The following is a 19,936-nucleotide window of genomic DNA, read 5'->3' on the forward strand; positions in this document are numbered from 1 at the left end:
CTGAAGTGCACTGACATTTACAGAACAAGCCGATATAAAGAATAATGCCGCTTAGATGTGCTCCCTGCTGGTGCCCAGATGTTAGTGTTCAGCAAGTGGGTGATGAGTGTTTACACATCAGAGCTCTAAAACCCAAGAAACATTGATGCAGATGTTTGAGAACTGAAACAAAAAAAACAAACCAAAACTGTCACTCAGGAAGCAAAAAGTGACACACACACTAGAGAAGCACTAAAAGAAGTCAGCTGTCTTGGAGGCTAACTCTCCCTGCATGCCACATGATTTAGCATCAATAACAGCTTCTCAATTTAACTTTATTTTACCTAGTTTGCTCGATGAAAGAAAATGTGAATGAACCAGATTGTTCTACAATATTATGTGAACTGAGCAGTCAATATTTATTTATTCAAATGCCATTTTCATTGATCATGTGATCATATTGACTGTTTCCGCCAAACTCTGAATTCATTTAGTTGTATTTAGAATCACCTGTGCATTATTTGGGATCAATTTTGTACAGCATTTCCCCAAGAAAATGTAAAGAAAACAAGTATCACCTTTGTAAAATTGCAGGAAATGTGTTTACCACAGGATGGTAATAGAAGCTTCTATTTGAAGTATGAGAGTCACATACCTTCTTCCCCGCCTGCTTATCCACCATGGCTCCATCTCTGTCGCTCCCAGGTTTTGCCATGGTGAGGCAACCTGACTAGCTTAGACAGCTACAGCACAGTAGGTTCATCATGCACCTGGAGACAGAGACCACAACAGCAGTGAGGAGGATTTCAACCCTGCCACATCACTGCCTGAATGGATGCCTGACCTAGTAATTCTTGCTGCAAACAGAGCACGCCTGCACCAGACAGTGGCAAGAGCAGGAGATGGTTTTAAAATGCAGGTACAATTAAATAACATTTTTTTCAGAGACTGTTTATAGGCTTTCAACAAATGTTTGTGTTACAGAGGAAACGAGCCAAGTAAAGAAAAGTCACTTAACCCCCACAGAGCAATGGAGGGGCAGGGTATGAAATAGTGCTGCCACCGAGCACAACTCAGCTGTGTTTCAGGATGTAGGTTGAGTGGATCTGTAATCAGGGATTTTTATTGAAATTTCCATTGCATCTCTCGAGACTGACCTTAAAGCACTGGCAGGAAAAACTACATGAGGCAGCATGAATCACAGTTTTAGGGACTTCTTGGGTTTCTGAGAGGAAAACGTCCCCCTCTGTATGTTGTCACTGTGGCCTACTCATCAGTGTAACCGAGCTCGTTTCTGATGTGGTTTGTGACGGTGTAGTAACACAAGCTGCAGAGTCACTGGGGTGCACTGTGGGTGCCAGCACTTTAGAGAAAGTACAACACTGAAGCTGAGCCTGCACCTGAAGCCAACATGGCATCTGTCAGTTATCTTGCCACATGAAGATTGCAGCTTTCAGTCATGAGACCCTCTATTATCTAGTACTTTGAATGAACTTTCCCTGCTTCCTTTTTTCGCTCACATATACACACCCAGTACCACGATGACTGAGCAGAAATAGCCTCCCGCTGCTTATGAAAGTCCCACTTTTACTCTATATTAAGAAACCTGAGAGCCATTGATTAGTTGTTAAGCAGCCTCCAAAATGATTGGGGCAGCACCCATTACTCATAGGCATCAAAAATACAAGGGAACTCTAAATTTCATAGTAGACACTTAATTTTCCAAGAAAAGAACAAGCATGATAGCAGTTTTAGTATTGCACTTATTCATAAAACAACCAGGGCTTTTGTGTTAAGGGGTAAGCCATCTCAGTAAATAGCACAGCTCTGGTGTTCCCAACAATTCTGGCAAGTTCCAGGCTGAATAATTTATGAATAAATAATCAGATCAGAAATCACTCACAGGAAAGTTCTGACAACAAAATGTGACAAAGTGTTTGGCACTGGCTAGCATGTTTTCTGGGTTTTTAAGTAGGAAAGGACATTTCACAGGAAGAATCCCATATTCACTGGGAACTATTTAATGACTCTAAAGATCACTTCCCACCCATAGATAATATACAGTATGGACATAGCCACCACGGTCCAATCCAGTGAATAGTAGTCTCATTATAATGCCCTGATCAGAGCATTTCTTACATCCTTGTAAAGACCTGTGATTGTTAAGTCATTAAATAATAGGGATATCCTAGATAAACTTTGTTTTAAACCACTTACAATTAGCATAATTTACAAAAAGAACTTCATGTTTTATTCAATATGTCCTAAAACTAGCAAATGAGCCCATAAACACAGGAAAGATTTTATACAACTGTGAGCCTGTTTTCAAATCCTGAGGAGATCAGAATGAATGCAGGTTTGTGGCCCTTCCGCTTTGGCTTCACTTTACAAACACAGAAGCTACATCCATATTTTATACTGTCTATGATGTGGACTACTTGTGACAGGCTCTCTTTACCTGGGTTTGAACTGGACTGTATCTTCTTTTTCATTTTGAATGTTCCGCAGAGAGCTTTCTGACAGCTGGACTTGCTTTTGCCTTTGCAAGTTTCTCCTGTTTACACAGTATCATCTAATCTCACACTGGCACATGTGTATCACAGGCCCAAAGCCTGGTAGGTAGTAACAAATTCTCCTACTTTCAGTGGCTGACAACTAGCTTTTACTTGTATTGCCACCATATTCAAACAGTAGTGGCATGTTACACACTAAAACCTTGATTATTCCTGCCTGGTCTACGAGTCTGATAGGGTCTAATTAGAGCTGGGCGATATGACCCAAAATTCATATCTCGATATTTTTTAGCTGGATGGCGATATAAGATATATATCTCGATATTTTTTTAAAGCCATAAAGTAAGAACAAAAAGAGAGTTCTTAGTCAAAGCTGTGTCCCAGATGTCACACAGGCACTTTTATTAACATACAGCATAGATGTACATGAAAAAAAACTACTCAAAAATAAATTATGAGCATTTATTAAATAATGATGCTCTATAAATAAAAGAAAACTATGTTGTTTTGTGCATAACAAAAAGCTCACAATTGTGGAGTCAAAATGTAAACTAAAAGACGCTGAGCATAATAACAGACAGATTTCACAGCTGCTCTGTTCCCAACTTCTACCGCGTGACTGACAGCCTGGAGTTTGAAATCCGCTTCGTAACCATGTCTCTGAACAGGTGCCATTTATGGTCCTTATACACACACAATACGGTAATATTACGTTGAAGCACAGTAGGTATCACTCCGCGAGGCTCCTCGGTAGCCGTAATGCTCCGACAATCCATCAAGCGGTGCAGCTCTGTAGCTTACCAAAGTCGAACTAAAACATTTTTTGACAGATTGCTGAGCGCTGTGTATCACATAAAATCGGTTCGCGGTCATCAAGCACAACCAGAATTCATACAAAAGGCGCGCAGTCAACTTTTGAGAAAATGAAAGGATTTCAGGCCGTGCATGGCGTTAGCGTGGCTAGCTCGTTAGCGTGGTTAGCTCGTTAACACGTTGACGCCGTCCAGGCCCACGCACGGGGCGATGCGCAGTAACTCATTAACGGAGATTTGCCGTGTCCATCTTGTCGCTGCCTGCAGGTGAAGCGATGGGGGAGGAGGGGGAGTTGTGTTCAGTGAAGGAGAGGCGAGGTAGAGTAACGTTGCGTAAAGACAAAAGTGGACGAAAGAGAGGCAAACTTGCGGCTCCGCAACTATAATTATAACGTAACATAGACTATATCGATATAAAGGATATTGTCACATCTTATATCTCGTATAAAAATATATCGATATTTTTAAAAAACTCGATATATCGCCCAGCTCCAGGTCTAATTGATGTAAATTTCAATTATTAGGTGAGTGCGAGGGTCCATAAGGATGTCTGCATGCTTGCCAATTTCTTATGACTGCACAGACTTGTCTGGAGACTTTACAATGCACCGACTGTGCATGAGACTTTAAGCAGATTTCAAAGAAGTATAACAGGAATGACTGTTCAGACGTGATCTTTCTAGCTGCTTATGTCTTTATCAGAGTATATTGAAAACTTAAGTACTAACAAGGAAAAATATCTATCATAAGACAAGAAACAGTCAAATAAAAATGATTTTATAATTTACTTACTATTGGAGTAATTGAAAATCATGACCATCCTCAAAATTTATGGCTGTTTGCATTTTTTTTCCTAACACAAAGAGAGGTTCTACCATTCAAATGCTTTAAAAACCCCACTCTATCAATTACAAGCAAATGAGTCAAGCTTTTTCTTCAGGAAAATGCATACATATTTAACATATCAATTTTACATGTTAACGTCAACTTGACGTCAACTTGTGTGTTTTTAATCATCATATTGCGATATTATAAAAGGGAAAAAAAACTGATTAACTGTTAAGATTACTTGGGAACGAAACTGTTGCTTGCATATTTCGGCCTCATTCTCTTTAACTTGTGTTTTAATGGGAGCCTGTCCTCATGTACAGGGTTAAAATTGGAAGGACAAGGGCAACCAGTATCCTTGAAAGACTGGCATTGCTTCTACACTATTAGTAGTGAAAAGTCCACTGTTAGTAGGTATACAAGTGATGGTAATATCCACTACATTCATTGTCTACAAAATGCCAATCACAAGTTCAAGGTGAGGTTTTTGTGAGTTTTCTAAAATTAAGTGGTCATATTTAAGAGTCTTCAACTACCAAATGTTCAGCATTTAAGCTTAAAAAAATAAGTGTCATAACTCACGTTTACATAAATAGCAAGTGTAAATCTAAAGTTGCTGTTTATATTTTCATAGAGAGCCATCCTGTCATGGTTCTCTGTGTACCACAGCAACTGAACAACAATAATCCTGTCAGACTAAGCTACACACTACCCTACAGTACCGTATGTGCACTACAAGTAAGATTAGCGAGGGGTTTACCATGATGACCGGGATGACTAGGATGCAAATATCGCCTTTGAAATAGAAGAAAAGTGAATGCAAGTGGTTTCTTTCAATTTAAAAGCTTTAGCATTAAGAAGCACAGTCTGTGGCACACTACAGAATCATTACGGTGCAAGCAGTAGATGCCCAACATACCAGGTTTGAATGGTTCAGAACATATAAAGGCCTTCAATTAGACACCATCCAGATGCAAGCTGAGCAACAAGCATGTTCTGGCAGTGACACGTTTCATGTAATTACCTTGACGAGGGGCCATTTTCAGGATGTTTAAAAAAAACCACAACTGAAAGTTTGATCAGCTACTCCAAGGCAAAAGGCATGGCTGTCGTAAACAAAGTGACAACGCTGACGCACGTTAAGGAGGAAACTGCTGTTGCTGTAATCTGCTCTGTGGTTGACATTTTTTATGTATTCGACTGTCAACTCTCAGGTTGACATGAATTATTTGAATATGGCATTGTTGTAATGCATAGGTACTGGATATTATGTCTTGTTAGAGTCGATACGTTTCCCAAATGATTCTTCACCACAAATACAACAGAATCTTTTTTTGTTTTTTCAAGAGCACCAAACTTTGCTCAGTCTAACCATTCTTAAGAAGTTGCAACATGCTTTATTTAAAAAAAAAAGAAGAAATTTTAATACAGATTTTTTGTATTTATTTACTGACTTAATGTATAAAGGAAATAATTTGCTGTTTTGAGGCTTTAAACTTTGATTCTCATCGTGCAGTTTAATCATAATCTGACTACGTGATTCTCCATAACATCAGCACTCATAATAGTCTCTATTGGAAAGCAGTGCACATTGAAGCAGTTACACATGCTATTCGCCTTTCCAGGGAGGAACCAGTCGTGCTGGTTTTGACATTAATAAGGCAACTAGATTTCTTTCAGGAATCCCAGATTTTGTTTCTTCTGATACCTTTTATGATCTTTGCTGATCCCGTGTGATACTGTGGTGTTGACAGGTACAGTTTTTTCCAAACACATGGACCTACTGCACAACCGAGGCCAGTGAGAGGTCATTAGTCAGCAGATAGCCAGCAAGCAGCAGCATTGTCATTCACGCAGCTGAAAGGCAGAATTGAGCTGCCCACAGTGAACATGTTGGTGTAAAGAGGCTGGTGTATTGGGGGTATTAAAGCAGTGCGGACAGGCCAGGACCAAACCAGAAAACAAACGCTGACAGGACTCCAATCTGGCACAGAGAGGAGGCGAGGAGGGTGTGACTATAATTACAGAGGTATTTGGGCACTCGCCAATTTGGCATTTGCATTTACTGCGTTTCATGTGCAGCTCAGGGCTGCATAAGCCCCTGCACGCTCTGCCATTAACCTCAGGCTGTTTCAAGTCCAGATCAAACCTCGCCTTGATGACTGTTACAGTTCACTGAGACTAAAGCGGAGATTAGATTGGCATGAGATCTCATACTGTGGCAAACAGTGTTAGCAAAAATTTTCCAACCCACTTAATATCACTAAAACAGATTTATCAAACTGCCCCCCCCCCAAAAAAAATTACATTTATAAACATTAATAAAAAAAAACAAAAAAACAAAAAAAAACGAGTGGGAAAAGGTTGAGAGATGTGATTACAAAAATCACTGGCTGGTTTTCTCAGTCTCAACACCATCACTGTGGTTAACAATTCAACAGAAAAGAACACTGATGAGCAAAAACAACATATGAGCCACTTTGCAATATTTCAATATTCATTAATCTGTTGAAATACCAGCTAAAAATCTCGGTTATAAATACTTAGCAGTACTTAGCAAGGTTGGAGGTCAAAATATAACCATTTACTAACCATCCTTCTTTCCCTATGACATTGCAATATTTGCGATTTCAAAAGAAGTAAATTCTAAATCTGAATGAATAAAGACAGCAAAATCCCAAGCCGAGTGCACTGCTGCACTGCTGGTCTCTGTCTCCATTTATTTATAACCTAGCGCTCCTGCATTTTTAACTCCACTGGTTCCTGACTAACAACAATAACAACCATTTCCCTGTAGTGTTCGGGTGTGCCGGCTCTGACAGCAGAGCGGCTGCTAGTGCGTGTCCTTGCGTGAGTGCAGCAGTCTGAGAGGGGGATTGTGGTAAAAGACTCTGGGGGTGTTGGGGTATGTTCACTGGGGGAGGATGGAGGAGAGTACATGGTGGAGATGTAGCCAGGAAGGATGACGAGCACACGGAGTACGGTAACCTGATCCACTGACTGCAGGATGGGACAGGGAGGGAAAAGGGGCTAAGAATAGCACATAGCCTGACACACAGCATGCAGAGCAGAGTACGCTGCCGCCACCAGCAGCAGAAACATTACTCCACTACAGCTGCGAGAGTACTGCCTGCTGTGAGCTCTCACACACACCATGTGGAACATACATGTGATTTTCCCCTGCTCTCCCATGTGGCTGTACTTTCGACTGCAGGCACACACACACACACACGCACACCAAAAACCCCCTGATGAAAAGTGAGCTCTGACTAAACCACTGGGTTACACTGCAGTAGAAATAAAAACTGCTTAATTATTAGCACGAAGATTACAAATCCAGAGAAGATTCACTCAGCTTTTCCTACAATAGGATGTAGGGAAGACTGTGACATGCTCAAGTAGACGTTCGACGCCTGCTGCAACGGTAAACAGCTGGTCACGTGGTTTTGGTCCTACACGCCATCAGGCTAAATGGTGGGGGAGGTCTCTCTCAGCTGCACATTCACTCGCTCCCTTCATCCTCCTCCTCCAACAACGACTCCCTAATGAGTAGCAGGACAAAGCCAACCGCAAAGGCCCGATACTGGAGGGGTAGGGGAGGTAACAATACCCAGCAAAGTGATATCTTTCACATATATATTTGGATTATAAGCTGAATTAGATGTCCTTAAATACTTTACACAAAATCTATAAGGTATAAAGGCTCTTCTATTTTCTGTCCCTTCAAAAGATGAAAGAAAAAAAAAAAAAATCAAACAAACAAAAAACAAAGAAGAAACAGCAGTATATCAGGAAGAGTCTATCATTTGTATCTGTAATGAATGCCTGGCCATATATTCAAATTAAGGGTTTGTGGTGTCTGGTCAAAGTAAGCAAGCAATTTAAAAAGCATAAAGAGCTGTTAGGTTACTATTATACCCAGTATAATTGATATTTTTAAAATGGTGCTCAAAATTTTATTCCGGGGGGGAACCCTGGGAATAAACAGATGTAAATTATAATTGTCAGCTGTGACAACAACAACAACAACAACATGTAAGCATGGTGCCTGGAGCAGCAACAATCAGTTACTTAATTTACTATAATAGCAATTAATTACAGGTCTAATCAATATCTTAAACAGCTTCTTTTACAAAACACAGTTTTTAAAAAAAATATTGTGCCGTATTGCAAAAACAACATATTTGGGTTCTGGACACATTATCATGACAACAGGTCAATTCATGAAAAGAAATAATATTACCTGCAGCCACAGACTTTAAAATGTAATCACAACCTGTCTATTTTTTTTTAAATGCAGAGTCCCAAAAAGAGGTTGTATAAGCCCTTCATATCTTTGGGCTCTTAAAGTCACTCTCTTGTCATTCTCCTGACTCAACTATACACCAAATTCAAAGCAGCATAACATTTCCAGCACAATGTAAGTGCAGCTTTCTTCCTCCCATCACCAGGTCATCTTAACTGAAGGCGCATTTCGACAAACAGCAAAAGAGACACTGGATGCCTCGAGGAGGCCGTTCACCTCTCACTACCCTAACCCCAGACAGGCGAAACACGCTGCCTCCAACCAGAGCGTCTGGCCTTCGTTCCAGTAGTTTTTGGCTTTCATAAATAAGACGGGCACATTGCTGGAAAGAGGCGGAGAGCACTGGTTTAAACTCTCTGGCATGGGAAAAACATGGGTGGATATTAATATTAAGTAGCTGTTCAAACCTGTACCAGTCAGCTGCTGCCAAATCTACACTGAAGTTAATAGCTTTTTGGTAGTACGACAGTAACTTTTATAGGTTTATTTAGTCACTTACAACAACCAAAAAAGGTTTCTGTTGTACAAATATGTACATTTCACATTCCATCTCCATTAGATACAGCATTTACTTTGCTAATGTCAAATACTATTATAATACCAAATTCTTTTGCCAAAACAATACTATGAAAGACATAATAAATTCATTTAAAGACCAGAAATAGTTTTTTGAGCTTTATTATGCAAGACAGAGTGCTGAACAATTTCGGTGTTATCCTTCACTTAAAGCTTCCATTAAAAAAATAAAAATAAATAATAATTCATCTAAATCTACAAGGGCGAGGCTCAGGACATGGCTTGCACACAAATAAAAGCCTCGTCAAATAACGTGTTTGTACATGAGAGGATGTAAATAGAGTCAACTTCACTGGCAGGAGAATAAGGCTCTAACCCGGAATGATGAAAAATGCCCACTAAACCGGTTTGAGAGAGTCTGACAGCCTTAAGAAGCCTACCGCCACTGCTCCGAATGTAGGTTAATGATCAGATACCCAAGCAGAGGACAAGAACAATGAAGCCTTTACTGCTGATTACGGGTTAAAAGGAGGGGGGAGGGAATGTGGGAGGGATTAGACCAAAGGTTAGGATCCAGGCGTAGGTCTTGTTCTCATTTCCACCACATGGCCAAGCTCACTTGACTCAATCAAACACTGGAGAGCTGTTGCTGCTCGAGGAAATATCGATATCCACAGTATGGATGGAGAATTAGAAAACAAAAAGTATGAAAACCTGACTCTGAATTAGCAAATTATCAGACTTGCCATTAATAACAGTGAGCTAAATATCCAACAGGAATGCATCCCATGTTGCTAACACAAACTATTAACCGACAAACCTCCTTTTTAATACATGTTAAAAAATAAATGAATTCTTTAAAAAAGCCTCATTACTGTTGCAACATGTTCGCTTACTTTAAAACAGAACGCCCTCCTTTTCCTTTCAGAGAAGTTGTAGGCAATGATTTAAAGCCCCTGGTGGCAAAGACATTACCTACATGACTATGAAACAAAACACATCTGCAGCTAACAAGGTGTCACAACCACAAGGAATCCTATCCACTCAGTTCCATATGAGCAACTAGCTGGCCACAGTCTGAAAAATAAACTGAGGGAAATATTGTGTCAGTTTTCATTATGACATTCAAGATACGACTCCATCTACACCTGTCACATCCTATTAAGCTCGATGAGCTGTCGATCCGATCACAGGCCTGACACATGGCTGCCTGCGCGGTGCCAAAACCACAGCTTTGCAGTGCCAGAGTAAGCTTAGATGAGACCAGTGTGTGTGGAGAGGTTGAAAAAGCAACTTCAACTTCATGCTGCGAGGAATCTACAGATTACATAGCACACCAACCTTTTACCTTTGATTTAAACCTCTTGAGTCAACAATGAAATACCAAAATTGCTCTTGAATAGCTGGACGTTAATCAGTTAATTGTCTGAAGGCCTAGTTGAGTAAAATATTTAAACCTCTCCTTATTTCAACACTATAGTCTTAATGCTTAAGAAGACACAAGATGCCTTGAATCAACAACGCAGACACAGCAACCATTTTCAGAGCTGGTATATTTTTTACAATCAGACCCACAAGAGATGCAGCATATTAATGGTTTTTTTTAATACCAATTTGTATTCTAAAGTGTTTCCTTTAAAGACTGAGGCTGTGTGGAGCTAAAGGACACAAACTCAGAAACATTAGATATTCATTGAAAGGAGTTAACCATTCACCTTCCCTCGGTCACTTTACACTGAAAGTGGATGACCTTGGTACTAAAATACATCAATTAGCTTAACAATTACATGAGGTTTTACAGCGTTTAGGACAGTTGGTTAGATTTGTCCATTACAGTGCACTCAGTGCTCCTGCGCGATTTCATATTACTGTGCTTGAGTGTTTTGATGAAGTGGTCAATACTGGAACACTACATAAATCCATGGACCATAATACACCACAGCCACACCATTAAAACCACAAAGAGGTGAGGTAAATAACATGGATTACCTTGGTTCAATGTAATGTTCTGCATTGAAACCTTAGGTCCGGGCATTCACGTGTGTGTTATGGGGAATTTAAAGTACTGTATCGTCCTTTTACACTGCTGTTACTGTAAAATCAAACACAAAGCCTATGTTGACGCACCTTTGTGCAGGTCTCCAAAAAGGTGACAGCGTATAGCTTGGTGGCAACGATGCTTTGCTATGGGCTGTAAAGTTAGCGTTAGATGGACACTGGCAATTCAAAACTTAAAAAAAAAAAGAAGAACAAAAGAAAGAAAAGAAATGGGGGGGATGCTACTTCGACTGTTTTTAACACTCTGTTTCACTTCAATGTGAAGAAGTTCTCTGTTTATTATTACTTCTGTCTTCTGTACAGCACGGGCTAATCTGTAGCTGTAGTCCTTTATAGCCGGACTACAGTATGAACAAAAAATAAATAAATATGCATAACCCACAGTGCATGTCATTCCACATATTTATGAACTATCACCTGATGAAAGTTGATATCCGCAACATTTCAAGCTGTGCGTACCAATGCACTGCCATACTGAGCGTCTGATGTTAACATTTTCCACCATTTTAATGCTGTTGTAGACAGCTGGGAGCAGTACCAAAAGGCCTCCCTGTCAGGACAACGTGCCCCACCAAACTGCAAAACCTGCTGAGGGAAAACTCAGACTTGGATCGTACTCCCACCTTAACTGAACCACCCCAGAATGTGTAAGAACTTATCTTAACAGGTACCTTCAACATGCAGAACCTGTAGACAAGGTAAAAGGTTTTTTGTACAGCAAGATTTCTGGTTTCTGTTTGCAGTCTGCGCTGTATTACACAATCTTGTTGGAGCAGTTGGTGGCTGCATGCAGGTCAAAAGAAGGAAATCTTTGGGAGTGTCCTTCGGAGTCTGCCAAAGTTCCCATGTCTGTTTGGGTGGCAGAAGAGGAGCCTACATTTTTCATGTTGTGGTTCATTAGTGTATATAAGTCAGCCCTTTCCAAGTTTGTTTAATCTTTACTGTAATCATATGCAGAAACATGAAGAAACATGAAATTGGACACAGAAACTGTGTCCAATTTCAGCAGGTTAATTCTAAACATATCTGAACTGCTCTAAACTGTTTTGTGCATGAAAAAGGCCCCAGTTGATTATACTTTAAACAAGCATGTTGAACACATGCTTTACTTTGTTTTCAGGTTATTTAATCAATAAATGTTTGTTTCCAATTGTGTCTAAAAAAAACAAAATGAAACTGATTAATGTAGGAGTTCTGCCACATAAAAATGTATTTCCTTATTACTACATGTGCAATTAACTTTAATTAAAAAAAAACAACTTTAATTTTAATGGGCTGGCTGTAGCTCAGGAGGTAGAGCAGTCATCTACTTATTGGAAGGTTTGTGGTTCGATCCTTGGCTGCTCCAGTGTGCATGCCGAATATTCTTGCGTAATATAATAAACCCAAGTTGCTCTCCAGTGCATCCACTGGAGTATAAATGTGTGTGAATGTTAGATAGAAAGCACTTATGTAGAAAAAGCATAGACAATAGCGCTTTTATGAATGGGTGAATGAGGCAAGTTGTATAAAGCGCTTTGAGTGTGGTAGAGTAGAAACGTGCTATACAAGAACCAGTCCATTTACCATTTCACTTAACTTCCCTACAAAAAAATAAATAAAATAACAAGCAAACATTGCTATGTTGCCAGGTCTGTTGCTTCAAATATTTTAAACAGCTAGTAAGACATAAAACCCATCATCAAAAGCAACCCTAACTTTTATGTAAACATACAGTGGAGAATATGACAGGTTACTTCCTGTATAATAACCCTAAGGGATCTAAATTGTAGCCCGTTTTCACCTTAGCTTCAAACCCATTTAAAATGAAAACTAGCACACTCATGGATAGCATAAAGCAGCATGCAGAGTACTGCCAATGATTAACACAATCTGATCACATTTCTCCACTCAAAAAGAGCTCAGTGACACGATTTATTCTACAACCAAAAGGAATCCACTGAAATTGTCCCATGAATGAAAATCTCATTAACCTATTTTACAGCAGGAGGGTCCTCAGCCCTCCGAAAGCATGGTCACAAAACAGAGCCAGAGTAAACAGGATATGACTGCTTTCTTTGGCATCAGTGAAGTGAAAGCAGTCCATGAAGAATGCAAAGAACACACCCACTGTCAAATTGTCTTTCCTCACAATAAACTAGCAACAGACAGATATCTCTCTCACTGCTCATTCATAAAATAAAACTTCAAGAGCTCTTTAATAATTTACAAAACCTACAGCATTGTAATATTGCAACCCAGTCTGTTCCTTCCTTCCTGTGCGCATGAGGTGCATTCACAGTCACACAGGAAGGTCACAGGCTCTCGAACTGTCGGCCTTTAAAAGCGTACAATAGATTATCAAGCCGTTACACACAAAGATACTGTGCTCAACGTACCAAACAAAAACAACACTTTGCACACATTCAGCTGCTGGCAAGGGCCAGCACATGTTGTGAAATCAGGAGGCGCCACCCTCTTCACAGACACATGCACAAACGCACGCTTGCTAGGCCTCTTGAAGACGCAGATACTCGGCTGATGGAGCCAACTGCAGGTTCTGGTCTAGCTCGAGGCACATCACATCATGACCACTGCTTGCTTTCGTGCTCCCTTTTGAACTGCAACCCAATAAGTGTAGTCGACAAGTTGAAGTGAAAGTGACACAGAGCAGAATTTTAAGCTGCCTCAAATAGAGGAAACAGATGATTTCTTTGGCTTATTGTGCTTGGAGCTTTTCCCGTCACATTTATTGTAACCTTTTTAAATTTCACTCCATCTTCTAAGCTGACCAATCTTCACCATCACAAAGCTTAAATGGCGCAGCCACAGTAGCCTCAATGACGAATAATGGCAATTTATCAATACTCAGTGGGCAGTGGTGTTCACTTTGCTGAAGAGTGAAGAGTAAAAAACAAAAAAACTGACTGTTTGAGGGGGGATTTCCCTGAAGATATGGCCCTGCTGTGAGCACTCAAAACAAAAAAAGAGGAACTCCAATCAGAATGTTAGTAAAGTAAAACAGCTTTATTACAACCACAAGTCATTCTTGCTCTTTGTTGCTGTAAAATGCTGTAATATGGCAAAGATCAGACCTAACAGACAACATATAGGCCCAAAATACCAAAGATAGCCAAGCTAAAACTCTCAATGTGAAGGACTTGAGCACAAAAGGCACATGTTTAGGTCTCAAACAGACTGCTTATGTTTCACATGAAAGGAACCAATACATTTAGTAAGTTTAAGCTCATATGAAATCATTATTTTTCTTTACTCAGTGATGTCCAAGTCATCAGTGACTAGTACCTCAAACCTTAGGCCAAATCTCTCTCAATATGCTTTGAAGACAAGAGATTTTTGGCTTTTGTTCCCTCAGAATTTTGCAATCAGGGGACCAAAATAACAATAAATAAAATCTAAGACATCACTTTGTGTCTAGGCTTAACCCTAAACCTGTGAAGGGTTAATGCCTTTCTCTCTCGTTCTCTAAGAGAATGTCTTCTAAATAGCTTAAGACATTTTCCATTGCACTGATCTGCATTTAGAACCCTCCACCTCCACCTCAATGTGAATGTTACTCTTTTAATCTGCCGCCTCTTATTTTTCCCCTTTCTTAAATTACTTCTCACCCAAAAAATGCATAACGCACAAAACATTTGATATGGCAAGTTAGACATTGTGTTAAGGAATAAAACAAATTACAAAGACAAAATATTGTATAATACTGGAGACAAAAAAACAATAAAAACTGGAAATAAATATTATGTACTTTCCACTGTATGAAAAATAGTCCAAATGAACAACAGTAATGCAAACAAATTTTCTAAAGAAGTGCACTGTAAAGAGGGAATAACGTATGCCCTTACATAATTGCTCAGGCATTACAGCACCTTAGTCAATACCCTATTCTCTAAGAAGCTTATAGTCTGTCTGGAAAGGCTTTATACTATAGATGTCATGCTAAGGTTTTCCAGTTATTTTTAGAGCAAGTCCTCTTTGTGCTTGCATTATTAAGGAAGAAAATATTGGAAGAAGTCTAATAACAATCTAAGAAATCTGAAAATTTGACGTAGCTGGACTTTCAGTTCAGTATTAACTGTGTACTGGGCTGCATTTCTTTACAATCGTCTGCATGGCTCTCAGCACGTTTCTGTCTGTGCCTCTTATGACGATCTGCCTGGACGGCACGTGTAAAACTGATGTGACTGCAGATTCTTTTGCACCATCTGATTTCCATGATCTGGCAGAAATAAGAGGAAAATCAGATTTTTGAGAATCCAGACCCGTCACTATGCATGCGAGCATGATCAGAAGATAAATGCTGGCATTAAATATTGCCAAGACAGCCAGAGAAAATATATCAAACTGACCAAAACTGCTCTGTAATTAATGTCACAACCACAGTGGGACCGCAAGAAGCAATTATTCAGATGATCACTTTATTAGTATATGACATAAAGCTACAATGTTAAATACAAAAACAAAATGCTCTGTCTAAACATAAATATTTTTAACTTGCTTAACAACATTACTCTTAAATAACAGTTTTTCTGCAGATCAAACTCACTTCATCGTTACAGGAAGTCATATCACATAGAAATATGGATCGATACACAGTTGTGACAGTTGAGTCACAACTGAATAGCTGTTTAACATACCTCTCCTTTAAGGCAAAGTCCCACCTGTAATTGACTACGCTATGAGACAAACTCTGTAAGGGATTTGTAGACGAGCAATAAAAGCTAATTTAGTGTCTGAAGGAAAGAAGGATGAGTGAAAATGAAAGCAAAAGCATTGGAAGACCAACAAAAACAAGATCCAATCAATGAGAAAGAGGAAAATAACATATCTAATGCCAGTTCTAACAAAAATACTCTCAGAGAACAACAGGTGATATTCTCTTGTGGAAAATGGTTTAATTTTAAATTTAAAAAAAAAAAAAAAAAAAAAAGATTTGCCAGCTAGCTTGTGAAACTGATCATCATCGAGTTACATGTCAACCGATATCTGCCCACTGGCTCTTCACCCCATACATGTGGTAGGCATAGAAATTCGATGAAGGTGTCAGCCAGCTTATTATCAAAATCAAAAGCAGATGTTTAAAAGTAAAGTTAGTCATATGCCTGTGAGTATATACACTGTAATAGGACTGTCAATGTAGTTATAATCAGTAGGGTTGGTGCAGTGTGATCATGACAGAAGTTAGAGCTTTGTCTTTCTGAACAGCCAAACTGGAAAGGATGGACAGACTGGCAACTGCAGACAAAGTGCATTAATGTCATAATAATTTCAACGCGTTTTGGAATAATGGGCCTGCTATCTAATGGCAGAAAGGTGCCTATTTACCTTGCAGTTTGACAACAATGTAAATTCAGCTTGTTGGGAATTTGGGGAGGAATTGCTTTAGTCCTTCCCTAAAAACTCAAACTAACTTACTGTTTAGTGGACCATGAACCAAAATGGAGCCTTTGGTAGACAATATCTATCTCAGGAAAGTAAAACTCGCTACGTTTCTGAAGATCAACCTGTGGAAGGATCAATGATCCTTCAATCAATGATTGCCTTTGTCTCCAGATCTCCCCTAGTCCACTTTTGGCGAACTGTAACATTTGACCATTTGCTTTGAGATTCTGCTGTTCACCCCATAGCCAACTTGGAGGCCTCTCAAGACATGTGAGTCCTCATCAGCCTGGGGCTCTTTTCACCCCCCAATGCAACCATAGACTTCACAGATTAGGCTGAAGAGGGACTTTACTATCAAAAAACAAACAAACAAACAAACAAACAAAAAACACACCCACTGGGCTGGACATGCAACCATTCATGTTTTTAATGTACAAAGCCTACCTTTCCCTACCTCCCTCACATTTTCCAGGTGTTTGTTTTTCCATTTTAAATTATATCTAAAGGTCAATGAAACCCACAAAAAAAGACTAAGTTGAAAAATGTTCAAGTTAATTTACATTAATTTAAGATTACAGTATGGATCAAAACAATCACGAATATGATTTTTGCTATAGTTGAGCTGTCTTACACACCAATAGCAAAGGTAGCCAGGCAGAAACAGAAGAACGTGAACTGGTGCTGCAGCAATGCAGACATATCAACAAAACAAACATGACATTGGAGTATGTCTTGATGAGTTTGAGTGTGACATGCTGAAACTTTGAAGGGGATAGTAGTATTTACACAGCTTTTCTCTTGTCCTTTTGTGTTGTTTTTGTGTCATTCAAGTCTTTTATTACTCCTAAGTACTTGTTTGGGCAGCTATTTCGAAGAATTTAATTATTTTAATACCCCAACATCAAAACCACTAACAGGTCAATGATGAAATGTTTTCTGGAAACCTTTATATAAATGTTTTGTTTTGTTTTTTTAAAAACAATCATCCTGACACCTACCACCCACCCGACCATTGTTACACTATGCACAAAGGTTAACACTAGAACATACCAAACCCTAATCCTATCTTTAATTTCACTTGGGACTGATTCATTTAAAATCTTGAGGTGAAAAGTCAAACAAACAAGCAACTTTTTGTTTTTGAAATTGCTGATTAGTAACACAACACCTCCAGTAGCAGCCAACAGCAGGACAATGTATCCCACCACACCACAAATATTCTCTGGAAGAGCATGATAAGTAAAACAACAAACAAACAAAAAAAAGTGAGGAGTTCAAGGTATTGATTTGACCTACAAACTCTCCGGATCCCTATACAATCTATCCTCTGATGCAGCACAACAAGTCCAGTCCATGGAGCCCATACCCCAGGTCTGCTCAATTATGGCAATTCACATTGAGATCACAAACAAAAGCACCGAGCACAGACTGCCAGTAAAAAAAACTGGAAATGGCATTTGATGCTCCTTTCCAGTGGCTCCAGAGTAGTGATTTACACATTCACCTAAGAAGCCTGAGATCCCCGGTTCAGTGCTGTGAACAAACACAAATCCCTGTGGGGTTGTGTCATGAAGGGCAACCAGTACAAAAAAAATTTCTTCCAAATCCAACATCTGGAGTTACCCACTGTAGCCATTCCTCGTGAATAAGGGAGCAGATGAAAGTAGCTTTTTTCAAATTTAATTCTCCTTTATGTACTTGTTAAAACCAAAGTGTTTTCAGACAACTAAAATTGTTTTAATATTAGTGCTGACCAAAAGATGATCTAAATCTGGTACAGCATGTCAAGGAGTACGTCTGGAGGTTAAGAGAAGGACACAACACTGACTTTATACTTCTGCTGGGAATTTATGTAGAGCTTAGGATGTAGCATACGCCAGTGCTTGTGCTGACTGCGTCGATGGCGATGTGCACATTAGGTTCTATCTTAGCTTTAACAGAGGAGTATGAATCTGATACACACGCAGCAAAGGAAAAGGTGCCATGGATTTATAACACAGGGCAAATGAGTGCACAAATGTGATAAAAGAAGGGATTCTCTTAATTGTTTAATCTCATTTTAAATCATTAGATTGAATGTAAATTTTGATTAACTGGAGAGCCCTAATATACCCTTAAACCTATATGCCCCAAAAAACCTAATCTTTTGTAGAGAATCACACCGTTACACTGAGGTTATGTGTTTTTAAAAATCACCAATTAAGTAACACAACTAAATAAATGCTGTTTGCAATGAACAAAACGATAAATAAAAGCCAGGGCAGTGCCTTTTTGTGACTTAAAACTGACATTTATTATTGGACACCATCATTTAATTTGCTTCATCAGTGTCAGTTACTAAACTACCAGAAGACTGAAGTGAACAAAGAAAACCCTTTCAAACAAAAAGAAGCATCCTCTCTTCAATGGCACCACAAAAAAGGCACCCATGACGCACTGCAAGAAAGAGCTTGGTAATATACTGCAGTGTCAATTATGTGTCCTACTCGTATTGTCGTAACCTTTAGTGCCGTGGGAGCTCTCATTCATCCTCAGGCAAATCATCATCACATGATACTCAGTTGCCAGTGAGAGAGATGTTAGTACAAACTCATTACAGAAAGTAAAAGAGTATTTAAAAAACAAAAGTTTGAGGTTACACAAGCACACTAACGAAAAGCCTACTAATCCCACCACGTACAATTGAGTCCAAAACAGCAGTGACCATCAATCAAGGGAAAAGACAGCACTTTAACGCCTGAAGAATCATGTTCCCTAATATGAGAGTGATATGCTCTATTGATAAAAATCAGCGACTGCCAATTTAACTCTATGAATAACATTTTTATTTACGGTTCTGTCTATATAAAAATGTATATAAAGGAATAGCAGATAAACAGTGGACTACATTTAACAAAACATGAATATGAAAAAATATCATGTATTACTACATCCTAACTTGCTCCTTAATACATTATTAATGTATTAATGTAATGTATTAATGTATATACATGGTCCTTGTGATTTATCTAAATTGCAGCTGAGGTTAAGAAGTTTAAAAAAATGATTTAACAAGATTAATTCTAAAGGAATTTTAATTACAATTGCACAAGAATTTACTCATCATTGAGGACTCATCATTTAAGGTATTTAAGTGCTGTTCCTTAGAGTAGTATGGTCAATTATGATGTGTCATGGCGAACTGGAAGTATGCTTGTTGTTATACAACCTTCTATAATCTTAACACATTCAGTTTAATTAATCAGTTCCTGGTTTAAGGTCCGCTAAAGAGTGAAATTACTAAATATAACTTTAACTGAAATGACACACAACTGTGTGACTTCCGTGGCACTTTGAAAAACTGACCACCCTGTTTTAAGAGTATTTTCTTGCATTCCTGTAAGATTTGGTTATCTAAAAGGCCACAGACACAAGCTGATGCTACAATCAATTGTCAGCACAACAGTTGAATTATAAAAAATAATGTTTTATTTTAGTATGTCAATTTCTAAATGGAAGTTTCTAGAACACTAGCAGTATTCATGTCTCCAAAATTAAAATAA

The 19,936-nt window shown here is 38.9% G+C and overlaps 1 protein-coding gene across 2 annotated transcripts in view; it reads right to left on the reverse strand.

The window, feature by feature from the left end:
• Nucleotides 1-19,936, reverse strand: part of ankrd12 (ankyrin repeat domain 12) — a 37,591-nt gene that overhangs the window by 15,958 nt on the left and 1,697 nt on the right. For both annotated transcript variants that reach the window (XM_031731045.2, XM_039601907.1), the window contains exon 2: nt 635-749. In XM_031731045.2, the coding sequence (XP_031586905.1) occupies nt 635-694 (60 nt within the window). In that variant the 5' untranslated portion in view covers nt 695-749. The remainder of the gene's footprint in view (nt 1-634; nt 750-19,936) is intronic.

Source organism: Oreochromis aureus, linkage group 18 (genome assembly GCF_013358895.1).
Source record: "Oreochromis aureus strain Israel breed Guangdong linkage group 18, ZZ_aureus, whole genome shotgun sequence".
Classification (NCBI taxonomy): Eukaryota; Metazoa; Chordata; class Actinopteri; order Cichliformes; family Cichlidae; genus Oreochromis; species Oreochromis aureus.